The sequence below is a fragment of the Hemicordylus capensis genome, chromosome 7 (assembly GCF_027244095.1).
Source record: "Hemicordylus capensis ecotype Gifberg chromosome 7, rHemCap1.1.pri, whole genome shotgun sequence".
NCBI classification, from domain to species: Eukaryota; Metazoa; Chordata; class Lepidosauria; order Squamata; family Cordylidae; genus Hemicordylus; species Hemicordylus capensis.
The window spans coordinates 27,382,545-27,406,599 of record NC_069663.1 but is presented as its reverse complement, the minus strand read 5'-3'; the positions used below and the strand labels follow the sequence as shown (position 1 = coordinate 27,406,599).

The window sequence follows — 24,055 nt, the reverse complement described above, 5'->3', positions numbered from 1 at the left end:
TATCTTAACTGAACCACTGTGCTTGAAAAGCTCAGTAAAATAAGGAACATCCACAGCCAGGACTGAGGTGAACCCTATGCAGAAATCAGAATGAAACCATTAAAAATTGGGGTTCAATTCCAGTTCAAGTTCATCACTATTTTTTAAACTCTCCAATTCAAAACAAACTTTAAAAAGTGGTTCAGTAACCAGTTCACAGTTCTGAACAAATGCATTTCACATAGAGTAATACTGAACGCTTGCTTGCAATTTCTAGAAGGGTAGCTGTGTTTTTGCTGCACATTGTAGCACTTTAAATATCAACAAATTCATTTAAGCACAGACTTTTGTGGACCGCAGTCCACTTCATCAGATGCATTGTACCTCTATAAAGTGAATCAAGTATTTAACTTGAGGGGGGGAAACTACTTTCAGCTATTTTTAATGTTTTGAGGGTTTTGCAAACAAGATTAAAAATGCAGGAAATAAAACAATCATACAATTGATTACTAAGCCACTTATTTTTAATAAGTTACCACTTTTTATGTTTAGGGTTCAGTTCTCATTCTTGATCAAGGCAATCAAGATATGTTAGATTTGAGTTCAGCTCCAGCTGACTGAAAACTGTTCTCTGAACCACTGTGGGGATTTTTAGCTTGTTTTTGTTTGTTTTGTTCCATTTCAGGTTTTGTTGACAATAGCAGCATATTTTAGGAAATCAGGTGGTTCAGATTTTCCCAGGCTGAAATATCCATTTCTTATTTTCAAGTCTCAATACACTAGCTGACAGAACAGAGCTGGCAGAAGGGAAGAGAGCTGGTCTTGTGGTAGCAAGCATGACTTGTCCCCTTAAGCTAAGCAGGGTCCATCCTGGTTGCATATGAAAGGGAGACTCGAAGTGTGAGCACTGTAAGGTATTTCCCTTAAGGGATGGAGCTGCTCAGGGAAGAGCATCTAGGTTCCAAGTTCCCTCCCTGGCAGCATCTCTAAGATAGAGCTGAAAGAGATTCCTGCCTGCAACCTTGGAGAAAGCCGTTGCCAGTCTGGGTAGACAATACTGAGCGAGATGGACCAATGGTCTGACTCAGTATATGGCAGCTTCCTATGTTCCTAACTAGGATTCAAAACATTTGCAATGACAAAGCTCTTGGTTATCCCAGTGAGCAGCATGTTTGTCCATTATAATGACCCAACACACTTTTGTCATGTATGTTGTGTATTTAAAATATGCTGAGTGGCATCTCTCCAACTTCTAATATTTCCCAAATGTGTCCCCCAGTATTGAACAAGTTGCCTGTCTATGATCCAATACCAAGGACTTCGATAAATATAAATACAATTGAGTTGTAAGTGGCAGAACATTTGTACCTAATTCCAAGTAACTTCACTAATGCAAGGGATTCCATTTGTATTTAAAAACACAAGGCAAGAGGAAAAGTGTGCAAGTTATCCATCAGCACACAATGACTATGCTATGTCAGAATAAGAGAGCAAGCCTCAAGCAAGAGGTTTCTTGATAAGTGTATAGGAAAGGAAAGGAACTCAATTTTAACAAAAGGAAAGGTGGGGAGACTGGAATAAGCAGGATATTTCAGACAATGACATTAGAATGGTTCAAGAGGATACTTAACGCTGAAAATACTCCACCATCTTTCAAAAATAAAAACCTAATCGTGGGATTACAGAGTACATAAAAATCTCTCTGCTGTAATAAATCTGCAAGCAGCCAGTTCTATGGCTAAAAATAATAAATCAACAGGAGTAGGAACACTCACAAAGTGTTAAGTTTTTTCCTGAAACACAGCAATTCAAACTATTCATGCAGTGCTATTTGAGGACATGGTCAAAAATGACTCAATATGAAACACTTTTACATTTAAACATGCTTAACCTGCATGCTTATTGAGAACAACTGCACTTACTTCCAAGTCAACATATTAAGAGCTGAGGCACAAGCTACAAAGGCAAATGATAAAGTGTCCCTAACACATGTGTAAATTTCTATCTGAAACACAAAAACCAATCATTTGCATTGTCCAAACATGATTAAAGAAAATTTAGTAGCATAATCTAAGAATGCTAAAGGTCTACTAACCTTGCTGGCTTTCAAGCACTGAAGCTACATTCACAAAGATGAGTTGAAACAATATACTAATTCTCTTGGCTCAGCACCTCAGTTTTACCTGCTTGAGCTACTGGTAAGAAAAAATGCTGAACCTTTGCAGAACGCACATCTTCTTTGAGACAAAGAACCTCAGCAACAGGCATACATAACACATCACAGAAAACGCTACCTCCAAGGGTTTTTGAAGCCATCAATACACGAACAAAAGCAAATGTACATATATCATTTGCTTTGAATTTCCTTCTTCACTCTCAGCATGGAAAAGGAGCAGCCTCTACCAAGGCAGTTATCTAGGTTGGGAGCACTGGTGGGGGCAGGGGGGGGTCAGCTCTACTTGCTCTGTTATGTAAAATGATCTCACAGAGGAACACACACTCACACTTCTCGCTAAGAATGTGAATGGTGGTAAAAAGCCAGGTCCAAGGCTTCAGTCCACAATGTGTGCAGAAAAAAATTGCTATTTACTGCCACATCCTGAAAATCTGCTCTTGGCAATATTTTCAGAACTCACTAAAAAGAGAACAAACTTCAATTCTTGAGACCAGAACGCCTTGCAACTCAGCACTCAGATGCAGATGAATCTAAAAGGCCTTTCAGGATCAAATTAATTTCCTACTGACTGTAATTAACCAGCTTTACAAAAAACTCAGCTAATGGTGTACATGCACTCTTAGTCTTTGCTAAGATTTCGCCAGCACTATTTACAATCAAAATCTCATGACTGCCCAAGGGATCAAAATTATTTTGACTTGAATCACAAAGGAACATTTTTGTTTGGTGACTGACCCAGCACATATTCAATGGTACGCAGGATTACATATAGGCATACCCATTTGTAAATTTTAAGCAATGCTTGAAACAAGAGATGATTAATTGTTTTGTACTGAAACGTCCTTTACAGGAGAATTCCCTTGGAGCTTGTCATGACTCAAATGGTCAGATTCTGTTGGTACCAAGGTTATAAATCCAGTTTATTTTTCTGTGTGTAATAGTACAAAAACTTATAACTGGACTTAGACCTCAGGAACCACCGTTACAAACAAGTTCCTTACTCAAGGCACCCGGCACTTTAAAAATGAGCATTTGAAGAAACTTAACTCAGCAGGCAGACAAGAACTTCCTACAACAACACAAAGTATTTGTCTCCAATCTTATTATCAGAATTTAACTTTACTGGTTTACAATATTCAATATGTATTAAGTATTTTACTAACTTCTAATGAGCTGGACCAGTGTTCCCTCTAAGGCGTGCACATGCTCACATGTTTTTTGATGTCCGCTCAGTTAACTTTAGATCCCGCTCAGGTTGAATCAAGAAGGCCCCATTCTGAATGCAGGTGCACACACAGTGCCTTGATACTGCCACCCAGAAAAAAATTCATTCCACACACAGATGAAAGAACTTAGAGAGAACACTGAGCTGGACATGCTCTAATTCTCCCCCCCGCAAAAAAAAAAAAAAAAAAAAAAACCTGCAAAAGCCCAGGAGCTTCCCTAAATAAAGTTACTGACCTTGTGCTATGCTGAGGGCCATTCGAAGCACAATGACTAAACGCAGAGACACCAACTGGGTTTCCCAGACTATGGGAAACACCCTTATTGGGCAGCAGCGATATAGGAAGATGCTGAAAGGCATCATCTCATACTGTGCAGAAGGCGGCAATGGAAGACCCCTCCTGTATTCTACCAAAGATAACCACAGGGCTCTGTGGGTGCCAGGAGTCAACACCAACTTGCTGGCACATTTTACCTTTACCTGTCTCTTGTATTTCAACTTTGCACAAGGCAACAAGCAGAAAAATGTTAAGTACTGAAATAATTTGAGATTTCCATGCTTGAAAATCTTCCCTCTCTCAGATTATTAGGGAAGTTCAAAGTCAGATAGGAAAAGGAGTTCCACCACGACCCTCAACATTGAATATACTCGGCCTAATCATGTATAGTGGCAGGGAAAGAGAGAGAAATGGCATCCTTACATATTATAGCCAGAAAATAAAAACTTAGCCCAGTGAAATCATTGGGAATAGATTTTGCATTAAAAACCAAACCAAACCATTGCTCTTAACTAGACAGCTTCACCCACTTTCAGGAGAGAACAAAATAAAAGAGGTACATAGGACTTGAACCACCGTAAGTGGCGCAGCGGGGAAATGCTTGACTAACAAGCAGAAGGTTGTCGGTTTGAATCCCCGCTTCTTCTATATCAGGCAGCAGCGATATAGGAAGGTGCTGAAAGGCATCATCCTCTCATACTGTGCGGGAGGAGGCAATGGTCAACCCCTCCTGTATACTACCAAAGAAAGCCACAGGGCTCTGTGGGCGCCAGGAGTCAGAATCGACACGACGGCACACTTTACCTTACATAGGACATGAGGGTTCAAGGCTTGGTGGTAACAAAAGCTTTGAGTTCCCTCAATGATGTGGAGGAGGAAAAACACAACTCTGAGAAAGTGGAACAAATAAATATTATAGGGAAAGTCTCAGAGAAGAAGGTAATATTCTCTAATGTGCTGTTCCTCCTTTTCCTTTTATTTCAGACATTTTTATATAAATACAGGACTTTATTCTGACATTACCCTGGGAGTCCAAGTGTAAAGCAGCAGTAAGCACTTACAATGGAAGAGAGTATTCATCTTCCACTCATCTTCAAGAGTGAGCCAGCGTGGTGTAGTGGTTAGAGTGCTGGACTAGGACTGGGAAGACTCATCCAGCCATTATACTTGCTGGGTGACTCTGGGCCAGTCACTTCTCTCTCAGCCTAACTTACTTCACAGGGTTGTTGTGAGGAGAAACTTAAGTATAGTTCCAATTTTTAGTATATGTGCTGCCGAGTACACCGCTCTAAGCTCCTTGGAGGAAAAGCAGGATATAAAATGTAAAAATAAATCTTCAAGAGCGGAAGCAGAAGAAGAAACTTTATGATCAATAATCAGATACACCATCTTCAAGAGGTTTTATTTAATTAAAATACTCTTAATACACTTTACTTAAAAAAAAAAAGCATTCTGTGTAAAATCCAGACTTGGGTGTGTGTGCAATTTTCAACGATTAGCTTTGCAGCGGCCTGCATCTCAAAAAAAATACATATTTGGGAGACCCTCAGGAGCAGACTTGGCAGAGATGAAAGAGGCTACAGAGGCAAGGGGTAATCCCTTTGTGCACGAACAGTCAGAAGTGTCCCACTTGTGGAATTTTAGCTCTGGATACTAGTATGTTCCTGTAAACAGAGCGATGAGGTCGAATTCTCTCTCCAATAGAATTAAGAAGCACATTTCAATACATATGGCAGAAACGTGCCATTGCTCAGAAAGCTGGGATGAGGAGCACTGCATGGGAGCGAGAGAGAAATGACAGGGATCTCTCATCCCTCCCAGAATCCTATACAGGAAGGCACGAAAGCATGACAACTCAATGTTGCTGCTCTCAATGCCTAAATGTTGAACATAATGCCATGCACAAAAGAAGAGTCGGGGGAAGCAGCAACAATATATGTATGATGTAAAGGAAGGAGGACACAGAACTGCACAACCCTTACGCCCTATTAGATTGGGGGGAATCTGCTCGCCTGCTGAAAGGGGTCCACTTCCCGGCCTCACTGAAGCTCTTTCCTCTTAAGGTATGGTTCCACCACAGCCAAACTGCTTCACAATTAGGAGCAGAGTGTCTACACTACCAAGTGGACCGAGCTGAGGACAGCAACCACAACATATGGCCACTGGTCCCCTCTGTCATGTCCCTCAAATCCTTGTGTGGGAGGGCAGGAGCACCCCAGAGAAGTGGGTAGAGTCCCAACCTCTGCACAACATGGACGCAGCCAGGAGGATGCTGGCACAGGTCTTCCTGCACAGACCTCTTCCTTGAGCCCTACCACAGCGGCCTGTCCTCCCCATTCCAAAAACCCAGGCTCCCCCCACACATTCAGAAAAGCAGGAGGGAGACTGTCCCTTGAGCTCTCCGGGGGTGCAAGGATGACTCCCCCTTGCCTGCCCGGCTTGGCTTAACTCTCTCTCTCAAGCACTGACCAAGCACCCACCCCCGGCCACTGCAAGGTGCTCTGTCCAGCCCCCCTCCTCCCAAGCGCTTCCCCATGGCAGAGGGTGGGGGGGGGTTGAGAGAAACCCCGCTTTAGCCTTTGCTGCACCGGCCTCCTTCGGAGAGAGGGAATCTGTTACCCTCACTCTCTACGCCAATGGGGCAGCCCCATCCTTCTCTGGCAGGGATGGGGGGGTGGGGGGAGAGAGAGTCTCTACCTCTGGCAAATCTATGCAAGGGGCGGCGGAGGAAGACTCGCCCAGCCCCCGCCCCCCCCCCAGTTGAAGAGCCCAGATGGGGCAGGGGGGACCGAGGGGGGGCTCTCTATTTCTCCGCCTCCCTTCCCGCAGAGGAGACCGATTCCGCCCATCCTCCCCTCCTCTAGATACCTTATTATGGGGGCGGCGGGGAAGGAAGACATTGCACGGGAGGAGGCGGCCGCGGGGGGGTCCTTCTGTCTCCCCCTCCCCCTCCCTCAGCAGCAGCAGCAGCAGCTCCCCCGCCCCTCCCCCCTCCCGGGGAAGGGTCTTTTCTCTGCGGCGCTTCCCTCCCGGCGCAGGTCTCTCTCCGAGTGGCGCCCCCCCCCCGCGGCCCACTCCCTCTCCCCCACCCCAAATCCTCGCCTGCTGGGGTGAGTGGGGGCCCGCCCCGCCCCGTCCCTCCTCCCGGGAGGGCAGGCTCGGCGGGGGGAGGGGCGCCGCCTCCCCCCCATTGTTCCCCTCCCCCTCCCCAGGGGGAACCGGGGCCGCTGCGAGGAGACCTACCGGGGCGGCGGCGGGCCCGGGCCGGGCTCTCGGGGCGGGGCGGCCAAGAAGGGCCAGAGGCGGCGGCAGCGGGAGGAGGAGGAGGCGGAGGCGGCGCCATGTTCCCCTCGCCCCTTTCCTCCCTCCGGTCCCGGCGAGGCGAGCGCGGCCTGCGGTAATGGCGGAGGCGGCGGAGGCTTCGTTCTCCTTCCCGGCGGGCGGAGGCGGCAGCGACGGCGGCGGCTGGAGCGAGGGAGGGAGGCGGGGGGCAGGGAGCGCGAGACCGCCGCGTGGGTGCGCGCGCAGCCCGGCCCGGCGGAGGGGGGGCGGCGAGCGGCTGCTGCACAGGCGCGCGCCGGCACAGGCGAGGGGGCGGGGTCGGCTAGTGCGACGCGGCGAGCGCCCGAGGGAGTGGGCGGGGCGAGAGAGAGGGCGCGCTCGCGTGCGCGCTCAGAGAAGATCAGACCCTACGGCTAGAGGGCGCATGCGCGGGCTGGGAGGGTCCGAGGGGGGCGGGGGCGCTGCGGCCTGAGCAGCAGCCCGCAAGCACAGAGCGGGGAGGAGGAGGAGGCTCGGCTGCCCGCCGCCGCGCATGCTCGGCCCTCGTGGGAGGGGAGGCGAGGCGTGCTGGAAAGCGCGTCCCCGCAGCCACCGGACGCGCGCGCCCCCGGCAAAGCATGCACAAGAGATCCGCGCAGCCGCCCTCTGTCTCCGGGCGCGCAGCACGCTTGGACCTCGGCGCAGAAAGCGCTCGCGGGGCGGTGGGGCCACCAGAAGCCTCCCACGGCCCCAGCCGGCCCCCCTGCGGACGAGCCCGGCTGCCGGCAGGCGGCCACCCCTGGGGGCGCCAGGGCGAGATCCGCCCGCCCCAGCCTGCACAGAACCGCGGCCGGGGCTGCAGCCTTTGTGCGCGCGCGCGCGCGCCCCCATCCACGGGACGCGCTGCACACACCCTCTGTCTCCTGCCCAGCGCAGGGGCGCCTTTTGCGGCTCACTCACACGCGGCGCCGCGCGGTGCTCAGCCTGGCGGGCGCGCCCTGGCGCAGTCTCCGCCTCGATCCGCCGCCGGCGGCGGCGGCAGCAGCAGCAACTAGGCGGGCATCTGGGCAGCAGATAACGGCGGGTTGCAAGGCTGGCGGGGGGGGGGGGGTCGCCCGGGTGGGCCTTGGAGCGCTTTGCCGTGTCCGCATCCAGAATGTCGAGTCCGGAGCTGCGCTGCTGCCCCGTCTGCCCCGGGGAGGAGCGACTGGAGGCCTCCCCTTGGTCCTGACGCGCCCCCCCCCACACCCCGCGTGGTTGACCTGCAGGCGATGGAGACCTGCAGGAGGCGGTGGTGGCCCCTGCGGGAGGCCAGGGGTGGGCTGGGAACCAGTGGCGGCTCTTGACCCAGCCCTCCTCCAAGCAGGGAGGACCATCGCTCAGTGGCAGAGCCCCTGCCTGGCCTGCAGACCGTCCCAGGCTCCATCCTGGGCAGGCAGCATCTCCAGGGAGGACGGGGAAAGATTCCAGGATGAAACGCTGCTGGTCCGAGCAGGCAGGACTGAGCTGGATGGACCAAGGGTCTGACTCTAGGAAGCAGCTTTCTGTGTGACCAGCCAGAGAAAAAATGAGTTGCTGACAATGGTTCTGGGCTTTCTCTGGTGCTCTGCTATAGGGAACAAAGCTTTTCACACAGCTGCTCTCAGAACCTAGTGCAAGGGTTGCTAAGCCTCGGACCCCAGCTGGCATTGGACTACAACTCCCATCATCCCCAGCCACAACCCTGATTCTAGGGTTCTGCAATCCAAGCTAGAAAACTATTTCAAATGTATAAGAACCAGTTGTTGTTGTTACTTTATTAATTTGATTTCTATGCCACCCTTCCAAAAATGGCTCAGGGTGGTTTACACAGAGAAATAATAAATAAATAAGATGACTCCCTGTCCCCGAAGGGCTCACAATCTAAAAAGAAACACAAGATAGACACTGGCAACAGTCACTGGAGGTACTGTGCTGGGGGTGGAGAGGGCCAGTTACTCTCCCCCTGCTAAATAAAGAGAATCACCATGTTAAAAGGTGCCTCTTTGCCAAGTTAGCAGCTGCAGCAGTTTAGGCTACCAGGGGTCTGGGATAGTTCCAGTCCAACAGAAAACTTCATCTGTGCAAATCTTACATTATTTATTATCACTTGCATTCTTTCCTAGGTTCAGGTTTTGGGGGATTTGGCTTAGGAGCACAAACCTAGTGACTCAAGAAGTGTTTGAGCCCCATAGAAAGCCAATTCCTATTGCCGCCTAATAAACTGGTCCGCCCCCCACCCTAATTGTTTGCAAATTGTGTAACTCTCAGAAATTCAAAAGAGCTGCAATAACTCTGTTCCTTTCCCCCTAATCACTGTGTTGCCTTTCATCTTAGCTCTGCAGCGTACTCGGATCCTTGGGCAATTAAAACCCGACATGGGTTAGGAAGCTGGCAGAGCCCACTGGCCCATGACCACAGACCCAGCAGCTCTCTGCATTCTGGCGAGGCAGCCGGGCCTCCGCTCTTTCCCAGCAGGATGAGCACGCAAATGTATCAAGACTCTGGAGGTGGCTTCACAGCATGGTGTAACGGGTACATAACGGGTACCACGACTGTATAATGCAGGGCCGTTTTGCTCAGGGAAGTACGGGGCCTGCCCACGGAGGATGCTTGCCCAGGCTTCATAATGTGACCCCCAACGCAGACTCGTGCACATTTGTTCTAGGATATACGTTTTCTCATAATTTGGGGAGAAGCTGACTTTACGTAGAGACTGAAGTTATATTTTCACAGGATATTGCACAGGATATGTTTCGTTTTTAGACTGTGAGCCCTTTGGGGACAGAGAGCCATCTTTGTTTGTTTGTGTCTGTGTAAACCGCTTTGGGAACTTCTGTTGAAAAGCAGTATATAAATATTCAGTGTAGTGTAGTGATATTGCACAGGAGTCACTCCTGGCCCATCTAGCTCACTATTGTTTACACACACTGGCAGCAGCTTCTCCAAGGTTTCAGGAAGGTGTCCTTCCCAGCCCTATCTGGAGATGCTGCTAGGGCTCGAACTGGGGACCTTCTGCATGCAAAGCTATGCGGCTACGGCCCCATCCCCAAAGGTGGCATATGTGGGTCTCCCATCCAGGCACTGACCACACCAAGACCCGCTTAGCTGCATCAGAGTGACCATATCGTGCTCTCTTAGACCATGCTCTGGGACCCGAGATGCCAGGGGTTGCACTTGATGCCTTCTGTGTGCAAAGCAAGTGCTTGGCCACTGAACTATGGGCTCTCTCTCCGCCACACACAATGGAATTCCAGCCACCGTGCATCAAATCGCAGTCTGTCTGCTGTGGAGGGGCAGGTGTGGCCTTTCGCAGTCCTTCCCGGCGATGCTGCCAGTGACTGAACCAGGGACCGTCTGCATGCAAACCACGAGAGAAACAGGGCTTCAAAAGCAAAGGCCGTTGGACCCTGCAGTGCAGAATGAGGGGAGTTCTAGTCCAACACCATCCAAGTTGGGGGGGGACCAAACTTGGGGACCTCTGATCTGCATCTAGTCTTCAAATGAAAGAAAGGAGGATATTTAAAAAGAGAAGATGTATGTAACTCACCCACTAGCCACTCCGAGCACTCAGCAGCAGATATTTACAAAGCAAGAAAAATGAAAACAAGGCAAGCAACATGTAAGAGCAAAGCAAAGAAACAGCCCTCCTAATATTTGTTACTTTTCAACCCCAATGGTTTGTTTTGTGGTGACCTTTGCTACTGCAAACGCTTCTGTCAACAGGTCTTGTGGGCAGCGAGATTTGAACCCTGCTCCTTCCTGGACCTTGCCCAGCCCGCTGTAAAAGAAACAAAACAAACACAGGCCGATGGAGAGGGGCGGGGTGGGGGCTGAACTGCGAAGGGCAGAGCGGCCTTTCCCAAAGGGGCCCTTCTGACTTGATGATGCGGATTTGTCTGATGTGGCTCAAGCTGCTGTGAAGGGACTGGGCATTGTGGGTGGGGATGATGGGCACTGTAGTCCAACACCATCTGGGGGTGCAAGCTTGAGAACCCCTGCCTTATGCTGAGTCAGGCCATCAGGCCATCCAACCCAGGGTTGCCTACACTGACTGGCAGCATCCTCCAGGGTTGCAGACTGCAGGGTTCTTTCCTGCTTGGAAATGCTGCCTAGGATTCAATCTGGGACTCCCAGCATGTGCTCTACCACAGAGCTATGGCCTCTCCCCTTTCTCGGGGACATCCAAGACTGGCGGTAATTTTTGGAAGGGCGCAGAAGACAGGCTAGCTGTGCCGAATCTGGACACGGAATCACCTGCGCACACATGACGCGAACCAAACCGCCCTGGAACCCGCAGCCCCTCCACTCCTCTTCCCCAGCATCCTAGAAATCAGAGGCTGGCAACCAGAAATGTGAAGAGGTTGCACACGCCTTTACTGGATGCAGCTGCCTGAGAAGTCAAGGCTGGTGCCAAGGGCTGCCAAGATGCAATTCCAAGCCTGAATACATTCCTCGCGATGATTAATAATCATGTTTCGCGTAGGTTAGGCAAGGGAGACAGGATCTGCTCCTTCCTTTCCGCCTCTTTGCGAATAATGTGCAGCCTAAGCAGGAGTGGGAGGCAGCTGTCAGCCGACATGGGAAAGCAGACGTTGATCCTAGACACCTCTGAGTTGAATGCCAGCGCCATGCCGGGACACTGTAAATAAGCAGAGCTAACAATTAGCAGGGCCTGACTCGCTGTAGGAGCCACGTGCCTGGCTTCCCAGCTTCAGGGTGACAGGCTGGGGCTCAAGGCCACCGCCTCTGTGGTCCCTCCTTCCTCCAGGATTTCCTCCTTCACTTCGGATATGGCTGCTGGGGGCAGGGACGTCGGAAGCAACCGACCTTCTACTGAATCGGACCCCTAGCTCGGGTTCCCAGCCTGGTGTACGCTAGATGCTGCTGAACGCCAACTCCCATCATCCCCAAATACTATTTGTTGGCGTTGGAGTTCAGCAACGTCTGGAGCACCACCGTTTGGGGAACCCCCGAGCTAGCTCAGTCTTGTCTACACTGACTGGCAGCAGCTCTCCAAGGTTTCAGGCAGGAGTCTCTCCCAGCCCTGCCAGGGCGTGCACCTGGGACCTTCTGCATGCAAAGCGTGCTCCTACTATTTATATATCGCTTTTCAACAAAAGTTCCCGAACTGGTTTGATTGATTAAGTGCCGTCAAGTTGGTGCGGACTCTGAGCAACCACATAGATAGATTCTCTCCAGGATGATCTATCTTCCACTTGGCCTCGAAGGTCACTCAGTGGTGTATTGGTTTACATAGATACAAATAAATACATTGGCTCCCTGTCCCCAAAGGGCTCACAATCTGAAAGGAAACATGAGATAGAGACCAGCAACAACCACTGGAGGGATGCTGTGCTGGGGATGGACAGGGCCAGTTGCTCTCCCCCTCCGGGACGTCAGGCAGGGAGGCCCTTCCTGCTGGCCCTGCTATCAGAAGTCCCTTTCTAACAGGCGATGCCAGGGGCCGTCTGCATGCCAGGCATGGGTGTGCTCTCTGCTACGGAGCTGTGGCCTCTTCCCCCGTGATAGAACCATGGCAAAGCGACCACCTTCTGCTCAGCCCGATTCCTGGTTGATTCTTCTAGCCCATGATTCTCTCTCCTCCTCCTCCTCCTCTGGGCAGCAGCCCCCACCCCCGCCAGGGTCTCGCCAGCACCTACTCCTGGGTAACCCCAGGGGCCCTCAAGCTTGGGGTGCCAGATGTTGTTGGAGGACGTCATCCCAGCCACAGTGGGCGGCGAGAGTTCTACTCCAGCCACATCTGCTTCAACCCTTTTGAGCTGGATATCAAACCTGCATGCAAAGTATGTGCTCTGCCTCTGAAATTATGGCCCTCTTGGTGTAAATTAATATTATTGATTGTTATTAATTAATCAACAGCAACAACAGCATTTCAGGGCTGCCTCTCCATGAGTATCTCTAAGGTGGGGGACAGTCCCGTTTTGTTTTTAAAAGGTAAATTGTGCCCTCGAGTGGGTGTCTCCTCCTGGTGCCCACAGAGCCCTGTGGTTGTCTTGGGTAGAATACAGGAGGGGTTTCCCATGGCCTCCTCCCGCACAGTATGAGACGATGCCTTTCAGCATCTCCCTAGATCCCTGCTGCCAGTCAGCGGAGATTCAAACTCTCAACCTCTGGCTTGCTGGTCCAGTCATTTCCTTGCTGCGCCAGTTAAGGGGGCTTTGTTTTATAAACTCACCCACATATTTTGATCTGCCCAATGTCTCAGGCCATCACAATTATTTATAATAATAATAATAATTGGATTGAACAGATGGGTTATAACTCAGAAAAGCGCCGCCTTCTTAAAACATCGGGGCGCTTCCGCCTGGTTGACTAGCACGGCTAATTTTACAGGCGCTGCTGCAATGGACTAGATGCACGCGGAGGGCTTGCTGCTGCTGAGGGCGGCGTGGAGGGAGCCCTGGCTGGCGGGGGCCCTCAGCCCAGCTGGGATTCCCAGGCAGCACTGCACGTGGCCCAGGCAACAGGCTGCAAAGCAACCAGCCGTCCCTGCGTGGGAATTGCCGCCATATGCAAACCAGGAGCCGACTTCTTATCCTTGCCCGCCCCCGCCCCCCCGCCAGCGTCTCTGACCCAGGGGCGCCCCCTCCCGTGGCGGCTGAGTTGCCCCAGGGGGCCTACCAGGCCCGCCAAAGCCCGGGACTAAATTAAGGCCCCAGCCGCGCCTGCGATAGGAGGCATTCGGCTGCACCTCCGTGGGCAGCGCCCCGGCTCGATGCCCCACGCCGCGTAGCTCGGGCTCCCCCTACTGGTCACAGGCGACCGTTACCTCACCGAGCTTGGCATGCCTCACCCAGCCCTCCCCTTCTGCCTGGAGAAACTACGATTCCCGAAAGGCAACGCCGGCCGGCCCGCTGCGGGGCCTGTCGGGACGGCGGGCGTCCGCTCGCGCGGGCAAGCGTTCTCCCCAGCCCTTCGCTCCTCTTTCCCTTCTTAGACTACAACTCCCGTGATGCCAAGGGGGCGAGGGAGCGCCCTACCGGATATCCGGTGGGAAGCAGCAGTGCCAGTGAAGCGGGGGCAGGAAAGCAGCAGCCCCTCCGCTTTGCCTGGAAAGAGGAACCCGGGAAGGGATCGCCATGGTAGGAAGCGGGGAGCCTGCAGAGCCGCCCCCGATAATGGGAGGGGCGGGTGGGGTTGGCACAGGCCTCGCTTTCTGGGGGGGGTCCCCCATGGGGGGCCTGGGACAGCCCCACCCCCAGAGGTTCCCAGCTGGTGGGAGATCCCGGGGCGGGGGGGGATACAATGGGGTTCTGCATTGGGGACATGTCAGTGGAGCGGGCCTTGTTGATTTCGATTGATTGATTGATTGACATTAGCACATTTATTTACTTGATCTATATAAATATATATGAATCGCATAGTGCTTCTGTGTCATCGGAGCACGTCCCCTATATGTAATATCTCCATCATCCTCACAACATCCCTGTAAGGCAGGCCATGGCTGTTATTCCCGTGTTTTCACTCTGGCTCGGTTTTTTTGTTTCTCTGTTAGCCATAACAGAAAAGCCGGGCGCAGTACTTCAAGCGAATGAATTGCGAAATCGGTTGTCTTGGGGTGATCGTTTCAGTGGAGAGGAAGTGGTTCATAGGGACACAGGCAGCTGCCTTCTACCGAGTCAGACCCTTGGTCCATCCGGCTCAGTATTGTCTGCACAGACTGGCAGCGGCTTCTCCAAGGTTGCAGGCAGGAGTCTCTCTCTCTCAGCCCTATCTTGGAGATGCTGCCAGGGAGGAGGGAATTTGGACCCTAGATGCTCTTCCCAGAGCAGCCCCGTCCCCAAAGAAGGGGAATATCTGACAGTGCTCACATTTCTAGTCTCCCTTTCATATGCAACCAGGGTGGACCCTGCTTAGCTAGGGGGACAAATCATGTTTGCTCCTGCAAGACCAGCAACTAGGATAAAAATCCATTTTAACTGGACCAGGTGCTGTCGCCCGTTTTGTCGCCCGTTTTGCAGCCCTTGAGGATATGAGTTCGCACATGGACTCCACCAAAACAGCCAGAAATCTAGACAGTGCCGGGCACAAGGTCAGGCACTAGAGGCCCTTGGTGTCTATTTGCTGACTCTTTCAAAGAACTGACCCATTTTCTTTGCCCGTCGGCAACTGGAGAAGAAATGACCCTCACCTTGCAGATGCGAGGGGCGGCTAGGGGAATTGTGGCTTGCCCACAGTTCCTGGGAGGGATATGATTTGAACAAAGGAGTCCCCGTCTCTTCTGAGCTGCTACAGCCAGTGGGGTGGAGTGGGAAAAATTCTGCTGCTGTTTGTTTTTTCCTGTGGAAATTGTTCAATTTTTTAAAAAATGCATTGGTTAATAAAACTATTTGGTAATCTCATGGATGGGTACAATACCTGCCAAACTGAGGGGTTTCGAAGTTTGTCGTTCAGACAATATATAGTGAGGAAAGTGTTAGAATTTGCATGGGGAATATCCAGCGTGGATATTTTATGCAGGTGGGGGTTGGGGCTGCCCTGCCTCCTTCCTCTACCCCTTCTGCCCCAGGTGCTCTGAGAGCCCTGACCCTTTCACAGCCTCAAAGGCAGGATGCCTCCGAGTCCCAGTTGCAGGGGGGAGTCACAGCAGGAGAGAGGGCATGCGCTCAGCTTCTGCCTGTAGGCTTCCAGCGGCATCTGGTGGGCTACTGTGAGAAACAGGATGCTGGACTAGAGGGGCTTCCTTGGGCCTGATCCAGCAGGGCTGTTCTTATGTTCTTAACCTACTGAAATCTCCCGAATCTACTAGTATTGCCATCCAAATAATTACAGTTTTTGTTCTGAGGTTGTGTGCATTGCAAACGTTTCCTTTCCATGTAAGATTTTCGAGTAGCTTCCCCCCACTTCTGCCTCGTGATGGTTTGGTTTATTTAAAGTACTTCTTCCTGGCCTTTTGGGCCCATTTAAGATTTTGATATTCTAGTCTATTCATTTGAGTCTTGATTTTAAGTATGTACAAACTTGCCACTGAATAAAGCAATACTTGTGAAAATAGAAGCAACATCCTTCATTTTTGAGGTGATGTATGTATGTGTCATGGTAGGCCCCATTTCAGAAGAGGCGTTCTCCCCTGTGTGAGGGAAGAGAGAATGCCTCTTCTGAAACAGTGCCGGCAGCTGCAGATTTTATGAGTACTTGTATTAAAAGTAATTAACCTTTTTTAAAAGTGTTGCTTAATTAATTGGGGCACCTTTTTAATTGGTCAAGAGGTTTTGTGTCTAACTACTTGACTAAGCATTGTAACTTTAGCTAGCTAGCTAGAATCTAACATCTGCATTTGGAGTTGGGAAGCAGTTGATTTATTGGAGGGAGAGGTTGACTGCTTCTTACAGCTTGGCTCACTAGCTTTGGTTGTCTAGAATTGTTCTCTTTTCAGACATCTTACTGTTGGACTAAAGCAGGCTTGCTCAACTTTGGCCCCCCAGCTGCTTTTGGACTACAACTCCCATAATCCCCAGCCACAGTGGCCCATAGCCAGGGATCATGGGAATTGTAGGCCAACATTTGCAGGAGGACCAAAGTTGAGCAGCCCTGGATTAAAGTTTATAAATTGTTGTAGAGTTGAATGAACTATAGAAGGAAGTTCTGGAATGAGCCTGTCTTGTAGAGCAGTTTTGGATGAAGCCTCATCTTGATCCTTTGATTCTAGAATAGCATGCAAAATATGGACATTTCTCAAATCTTGAATAACATATGCTCATGGAAATCTGAATATATAGATTTTTTTAATTGCATGAGCTTTCGGGGGCCTGAGCATTGGGCTTTCTGGAGACATCTGTTCTCTGGAATTCCATGGAGGGGGGAGAGAAAATGTGTCTGTTTTGTGGATATGTGCCATTTCTTCTCAAGTAAATTCTTGGGGGAGAGGAAATTCTCTGGGGAGGGGAACTGTCGGACAACTGTTGTGTAACTGTCACTTCCCATGAGTCTTTTCTGTAGAAGAGCCTATCCGTTGCCCGAGAAAAGGCTTTCTGGTTTTCACCAGAAAAGCAAGGACCTGCTCTTCCTCTTGTCAGTTTCCAAACTTTATTTTTAATGCAACACAGCTCTGCTAGCTGGGCAGGGAGGCATCTTTTCAAGTGGTGGGCCTCTTCTTTTTAGCAGGGGGAGAGCAACTGTCCCTATTCAGCCCAGTACATCATCCCTCCAGTGGCCATGTCTTTGAGGTGTGTTTCCTTTTAGATTGTGAGTCCTTCTGGGTCAGAGAACAGACTTGTCCTGCCTGCCTTGGCCATGCTGTGCTGCTGCTTACTCTGAGACTCCCTGAATGCTTTTAGGCATGGAATAGGGCTGTGTGTAGGATGATGGCATCTTCTTGTACTTGTGGCAGGCTTCTCCTAAAAGGTTAAGTTGCCCAGTACTGCTGCACAGTGTGTGTATTGGGAGATCACGTGGATGTGTCCCCAGATTAACCAGGGGGCTCATCCACATAAGTAATTTGTAAAATAGTTATGCCTGACCATTCAGGATTTATTCTTCTATGAGAGAGAGAGAGAGAGAGAGAGAGAGAGAGAGAGAGAGAGAGAAATAAATAGATAAGTATAAACATAAAATTATTTGTGTGGTGCTGGAAGTGCTCTCAAAACACTATTTGTTTTCTTTGCTGATTCTGCAGGGCTGCCTTCTTGATCAGGGTGGGTCACTTTCCTATCTCACTAGCACACCAAGCAGGAAGAGCAGCTAAGCACAGAGCTACTCCATTGTTCTTGGAAAACTTGAGTAGCGTCCCTCATATACAGCCCACACATAACACAGGAACTGGAACTCTAGTAGAGAGAAGGAAATGGCTGAATCTGGCAAGAGAACCAAAAAGGGACAGCAGCTGTATTTGTCAGAGCAGTAAACTTCCCCCATGCTGGGAGGAATTAGACGCAGACAAATATTGCACTGAAAGGACTTGTGTTTCTGTAGCCTGAATCACACACACACACACACACACACACACACACACACACACACAGGCACAAACGCCATTGAAATCGGCAGGACTTCTCTTTGGAGCAAACATGCATAGATCTGGCTGTAGGTCAGTAATTCCCCCAAGTGTATGCTATGGCACATTAGCTATTGCAAGCAATCAAGCATTAAAAGCTCCTTGGAGTCCAAAGCACCATGTCTGGAGGAGGCTGCTTGCTGCCCCTCTTTGTGAGTTGCTGGCCTGGCCTCATGCCAGGCAGCCTCTGCTGAGAGCTGGGTAACTGCGGTCACTGCATTAGCTATGACCAGCGCAGTTGCTGCCAGGGCAGAGCCTCAGAAGAATTGCCAGCCCTCCGACGAGGCTGGCCTCTGTGTCTCTGAATGAGTCCCTGCTCTGGGCTTGCTGTTTGATCAAGGGGGATGCTCAGGACAGTCTTGGTGGGCTTTGAGGATCGGTACTCTTTACAGGCTCTAGAAGTAACCTCTTCTGGCCATGGGAATGATGTGGGCTTGGGGTTAAAATTCAGGTTTAAAAGTGTGCCTCCGCTATCGGTCGTTTGGCGGGATCCTGCTTGAGTCTTGGGCATCCCTAACCCATCCTGCTTCTCCCCTCCGCCCTTGCAGATTCGCTTTATTCTGATCCAGAACCGAGCCGGCAAAACACGCCTGGCCAAATGGTACATGCAGTTTGACGATGACGAGAAGCAGAAGCTCATTGAGGAGGTCCACGCAGTCGTCACGGTGCGGGATGCGAAACACACCAACTTCGTCGAGGTAACGCAGTCTGGCATTTGCTGCTTCCCTTCTGTCTCCTGTCGGCCAGCTGGCAGGTTGGGGAGAGGGGCTGTGGCGTGGCTTGGCTGGCTTGCTCGAGTTATCTGCTGATATTTGCTCTGCAGGCCCCTCTTGGGGAGGCTCAGATCAGACACAATGACAAGTCTGTGGTTTGTCACCACAGGGGTGAGCAAGAACGGTGGGAACGTCGGAAGCTGCCTCCTACCGAGTCAGACCCTTGGTCCCTCTAGCTCAGTGTTGTCTACCCAGACTGGCAGCGGCTTCTCCAAGGAGTCTCTCCCAGCCCTATGCAGGCAGGAGTCTCTCAGCCCTATCTTGGAGATGCTGCCAGGAAGGGAACTTGGAACTTCTTGCATACAAGCGCTCTTCCCTGAGGGGAAGATCTTGCAATGCTCACACAGGCCGTCTCCCATCGAGATGCACACCAGGGCAGACCCTGCTTAGCAAAGGGGGCCATTCCTGCTTGCTCCCTCAAGGCCAGCTCTCCTCCTTTGGGCTCCTCCCCCCCCCTTGCACTGCACACAACCAATTCAGCGAACGAGTCCAGCGAGGATCCCCCGCTGTGCTCCGATCCTCCTTTTGCGCCGTGGCGGGGTGGACGTGTTTTCATAAACCGACGAAGGGAGACGGTGGCCTTCTTCTGCTCCGTGACGGCTCCTCCTTTCCTTGCAGTTCCGCAACTTTAAGATCATCTACAGGCGTTACGCGGGGCTCTATTTCTGCATCTGCGTGGACGTGAACGACAACAATCTGGCCTACCTGGAAGCCATTCACAACTTTGTGGAGGTGGGTTCCTGTTCTCTGAGGCCGCGTGTGCGTCTCCTCGCACGGGCCGCCTGAACTGTTGAGACGGCCTTAAACTTCTTCTGCTTCGGACTGTGAGTGGAGGATTGCATGACGGACATGCTCCTGTCCATTTCCCCCGGCCACGCTTTGCTGCGGCCCCAGCCCCCCAGCCCTGCTGCCGCCACCTCTTTGTCAGCAGCGATGGAGGCAGAGGCAGCAGCATCCGCACAGCCCGCCCTCTTCCTCTGCCCCCCCCATCTTGCTGCCGCCTGTAGCCCACAGGGAGGGTGCTCCACCGGTGTTGACATGAGGCAGTTGGCCCCTATACCATGACCAGCTTCCTTTGACCCCTGTTGACTAAGCAAAGAGGCACCCTTTTAACGTGGTGATGCTCTTTATTGAGCAGGGGGAGAGCAACTGGCCCTATCCATCCCCTGCACAGCACCCCTCCAGTGGCTGTTGCTGGTGTTTCTTCTTAGCTTGTGAGCCCTTTGGGGACAGGGAGCCATCTTAATGTGTTTATTTGTTGTTTCTCTATGTAAACAGCTTTGGAGACATTTGTTGAAAAGTGGTATATAAATATTTGTTGTTGTTGTTGTTGTTTCATTCCCCAGGTATTGAATGAATATTTCCACAATGTCTGCGAACTCGATCTGGTGTTCAACTTCTACAAGGTGAGCAGCTTTCCCCCCCCAGACCAGATCCTTCCATTAAGCGAGCAGGAGGTTGGGGTGGGGAGAGGCTGACTTGAAGGCATGACCAGGGCACAGGGCCAGGGCTTCAGATGCCAGCCCGGCCACGAGGTGGCTGCCCAGGAGGGCACTGTGCAGAGCGGCTGATGCCCTGGAATCGGCAGGGAGACGCTTCTCTCTCCCCACCAGTGTTAGGATCAGAGGAAGCTGCCTTGTACTGAGTCAGGCCATTGGCCCACCGGGCTCAGGGTTGTCTACACTGGCTGGCGGGGCCCTCCAGGGTTTCAAGCAGGCATCCTTCCCAGCCTTTCTGCCTGGAGATGCTGCCACAGATTGGACCCGGGACCTTCTGCATGCAAAGCAGATCCGCTACTGCCGGGCTGCGGCCCCATCCCCATAGCAAAGGGGGATTCAGTTTTGCGTTTGCAAATGGCGAGGAAGGGGAGTTAGTGGGGGCAAGATGGCTTGGGCCAAGGGGGGCAAGGATTCTGGCAGGAAGGAGTACAGGCGATGGGGATGTGGGGAGAAGAAACGGGCTGGTGTGGGGACAGAGAAACAAGCCTCTTGGCTGGAATGCAGCCAGCCGGAGAAGGTTTTCCTCCTCCTCCTCCTCTCATCATGGGAGAACTTGGGGCCGCCCAGTGAGATGGATGGCCGAAGATTCAGGCCAGGCTCAAGACAGCTCTTCTGATCCATGGCGTTGGTTGCCCCAAGGTGCGCTGACGGCCACTAGCTCCAGTGGCACTCTGCCTCTCTGGCTCCTCGTTGCTTAGGACCACTTTCCTCTCCTTGCAGGTCTACACTGTGGTGGACGAGATGTTCTTAGCCGGGGAGATCCGAGAGACCAGCCAGACGAAGGTCTTGAAGCAGCTCCTCATGTTGCAGTCCTTGGAATGAGACCGAGAGAGAGGAAGAGAGGAGTCGATCCCGCCGGGTTTCTCCTTGCAAGATTCTGCCGCTACCCCTCCAGGCTCATCTCCTCTTACCCAGTTCCCCCAAATCAGTGACTGACTCAGAGCACATTTGGCCACTCGACCCCCAGCTGGCAGCTGGGCACTGGGGAAGCATCTCAAGTTGGCTGCCCAGGTCTCCGGTCCGGCCTCACCCAGCGTGGAAGAGGTTGGGAGTTGCCCTGGCTGGGGCTGGGTGGCTTTGCTGGAAGGGGCTGAGGAGGGGGGACTGGAAGTGGGGAGAGCCCCCACCCTCCTCCTCCTCCTCCTCCTCCCGCCTTCCCAGCGCACCCCCTCCCCTGTCTCTGGCCCCAGTTTCCCACCCCTTCACGTGCATGTCTTGTGCCGTGTCTGCAGTAGAAGAGGGACCAGGACCATGTGTGTGTGTGTCCATGTCCATGTTGTGAGTGGTGGCGAGTGCTTTGTACTGCCAGTGAAATGAAATGCTGAAATAAAGTAGCTGTGAAACACGTTCAGAAGCTTGCCACAGGTCATGGGTGGCACAGGATGCTGCTGTATACCGAGTCAGACCCTTAGTCCACCCAGCTCAGTATCGTCCATGCTGACCGGCAGCAGCCCTCTGAGCCTCTGACAGAGCTCTCTCCCCCCACCCCGGCCAGCCCTGCTTGGAGGCTCCAGGAATCCAACCTGCTGAGACCTGAACCTGCAGAATATTTCAGGTGGTGTCCCTACCCTTTCTTCCCAGTTTGGCCAAGAAGGGAGGTTCTGGCAAAGTCCACCCCGAGGCACCTGGAGCTGATGAATAATACGGTGTCGGCATTGCACCTCGTGCTTTGCCAAGTACAAGAGGGCAGATCCCCGCCCTGAGGGGCTTCCAGAAAGTGCTTTCCATGCAGGAAAGATGCCGCTGGCAGGGGGAGGGACGGAGGCAGGGCTGGCTGAAGGAGGAGCCTGCACTTCGGAGACAGGCATTGAGGGGCTTGGGCCAAAGGCTTCTGGGGAAAGGTGGGTTTTGAGGAAGGGTTTGGGGGGGGGTGAGAGAGGAGGAGGTGGCGGCAGCAGCGAGGGAGAGGGGGCGGGGGAGTCACTGGAGGGAGCAGAAGACTTGTGGACAGCTGAAAGTGGATGACATCTTGGGCAGAGATGTATTGGCTGCATAACAGAGTGGGGGGGGGGGGAGGGAGGGAGAGAGAGAGACGGGCCAAGGCCATGGAGGGCTTGGGTGGCGAGGCCCAGAAGCTTGTACAGGGAGAAGTGGGAAGCCAGGGTCGAGGCTGAAGGAGGGTAGGAACCACTGTTCCCTCGAAGGCGTGCCCACGCTCACAAGTGCTTGGGTGTCCGCTCAGTTCATTTTAGATCCCGCTCCGGCTGAATCAGGAAGGCCCCACTCGGAATGCAGGTGCGCACGCACTGCCTTGATACTGCCGCCCAGGAAAAAACTCATTCTGCACAGAGATGAAAAGAATTGGCGGGACCACTGGTAGGAACATAGGAAGCTGCCACAGACTGAGTCAGACTGCTGGTCCATCTAGCTCAGTGATGTCTACACAGACTGGCAGCGGCTTCTCCAAGGTTGCAGGCAGGAATCTCTCTCAGCCCTATTTTGGAGACTCTTTAAAAGCCCATCTAGTCCAGCATCCTGTTTCACACAGATGGTGGCCCACCAGATGCCTCTGGGGAGCCCACAGGCACGAGCTGAGGGCATGCCCCCTCTCCTGCTATTGCTCCCCTGCAACTGGTATTGAGAGGCATCTTGCCTCTGAGGCTGGAGGTGGACCACAGCCACCAGACTCCTCCATGAATTTATAAGTCCCTTTTGAAGCCATCCAAGCTGGAGGCCATCATCACCATATCCCATGGCAAATAATTCCATCGATTAATTATGCACTGTGTGAAGAAGTACTTCCTCTTGTCGATCCTAAATAGCTGATCCTTCTGTTCAAGAGATGGCACCTGGTTCTAGTGTTGTGAGAGAGGGAGAAAAATCTATCTCTGTCCACTCTCTCCACTCTATGCATAATTTTATACACCTTGATTGATCATGTCTCCTGTTCCTTCTGGCCAGCCTCTCCAACCTATGGCGTTCCTCCCTCTGAGCCTGTACTCTGGCCAAGCGTCACTGTAGGGGATCTGGGGCAGCACCTCGACTACAGTGTCCTCGGAGGCTTCATCAGGAGATGGGAGGGAAGGAGGCAGAGGGGCCTGCAAGCCTGTCAGCTCTGGTTCTGTTGAGCCAGCCGGAGTTTCAGCCTTCTCCCCCTGCTCTGGATCTTCATCTGAGGAATCCTCCTCCACAGCCCGCATGGGAGTCATCACACCAGGAGCTCTTTGCACTGAGTGCAGGACTTCTGCCCCTGAGGCAGATAGTCATACCTGCAACACTCTGTGCAATACATTGGTAAGCACTCCCTCCCCTACTGGCATTCTGCCTTCATCTGGTTTGATTGGCTATTTAAAATATATAGGGCTTGTTCACTTGAAGCTATGTATTGAGTGCAATTGTCAGCTAATTAAAAGTTGTACGCTTTGTCCTCTACGAACGTTAAATGAGCAGGGTAGTACTCACTTTGTCTTGGTGCTGCATGTCTCCTCTGTGATGAAGGAGGGCCACTTGTGTGCCTCCCCACCAAGATCCCCACTAAACTCCTTTGATATCTGTTTGTAAACTCCTGTTCGCAAAAGTTCCTGTTTGCAAAGTTCCTCTGGTCTAAACCAAGTCCAAGATCTGCTGGCAATTTGACTCACCTGAGGAATGTGACCCCTCCCACAAGCTGAGTCATCACCTGAAACTAATCCCCCACTCAGGCTAATTGGTTTTGCTCTGTCAAACACACACAGTTCCAGCCAGCCAGAAATCAAATGCTAGAAAATGACTAGCCTTAACAAACATAGCTTGCCCTTACCCCATGGTTTTCTTTTTGTTTTAATAAATAAATAAATATTTCCTTGCTGTGTTTCCTTACTTGATATCTTCTTCAGGAGAGAAATACAAAT

The 24,055-nt window shown here is 51.8% G+C and overlaps 2 protein-coding genes and 1 long non-coding RNA gene across 4 annotated transcripts in view; 1 reads left to right on the top strand and 2 right to left on the bottom strand.

Annotated features, from left to right (window-relative positions):
• ARHGAP35 (Rho GTPase activating protein 35) overlaps positions 1 to 7,269 on the bottom strand; it is a 72,922-nt gene extending 65,653 nt beyond the window's left edge. The window contains exon 1 of one of the 2 annotated variants that reach the window (XM_053267338.1): positions 6,901 to 7,269. The gene's annotated coding sequence lies outside the window, so the exon portion shown is untranslated. The remainder of the gene's footprint in view (positions 1 to 6,900) is intronic. The other variant, XM_053267339.1, reaches the window with a different exon arrangement.
• A 4,021-nt stretch (positions 7,270 to 11,290) lies between these two features.
• On the bottom strand, positions 11,291 to 13,904 carry LOC128333092 (uncharacterized). The gene is made up of 2 exons (XR_008310844.1): positions 13,730 to 13,904; positions 11,291 to 11,578 (listed from the first exon to the last, which is right to left on the bottom strand). It is a non-coding gene; the product is annotated as an uncharacterized LOC128333092 (long non-coding RNA).
• Positions 13,883 to 24,015, top strand: AP2S1 (adaptor related protein complex 2 subunit sigma 1). The gene is made up of 5 exons (XM_053268160.1): positions 13,883 to 14,042; positions 18,502 to 18,651; positions 19,345 to 19,458; positions 20,073 to 20,132; positions 20,946 to 24,015. The coding sequence occupies exons 1-5, from the start codon at positions 14,040 to 14,042 to the stop codon at positions 21,045 to 21,047; spliced, it is 429 nt and encodes a 142-aa protein (XP_053124135.1). The 5' UTR covers positions 13,883 to 14,039; the 3' UTR covers positions 21,048 to 24,015.
• Positions 24,016 to 24,055: the final 40 nt, after the last annotated feature.

Bases quoted from the DNA above. Each gene is read 5' to 3' on its own strand.
- AP2S1 (XM_053268160.1), top strand. The intron at 18,652-19,344 runs GTAACGCAGTCT...CTTTCCTTGCAG, and splicing joins AACACACCAACTTCGTCGAG to TTCCGCAACTTTAAGATCAT. The intron at 19,459-20,072 runs GTGGGTTCCTGT...TTCATTCCCCAG, and splicing joins CCATTCACAACTTTGTGGAG to GTATTGAATGAATATTTCCA.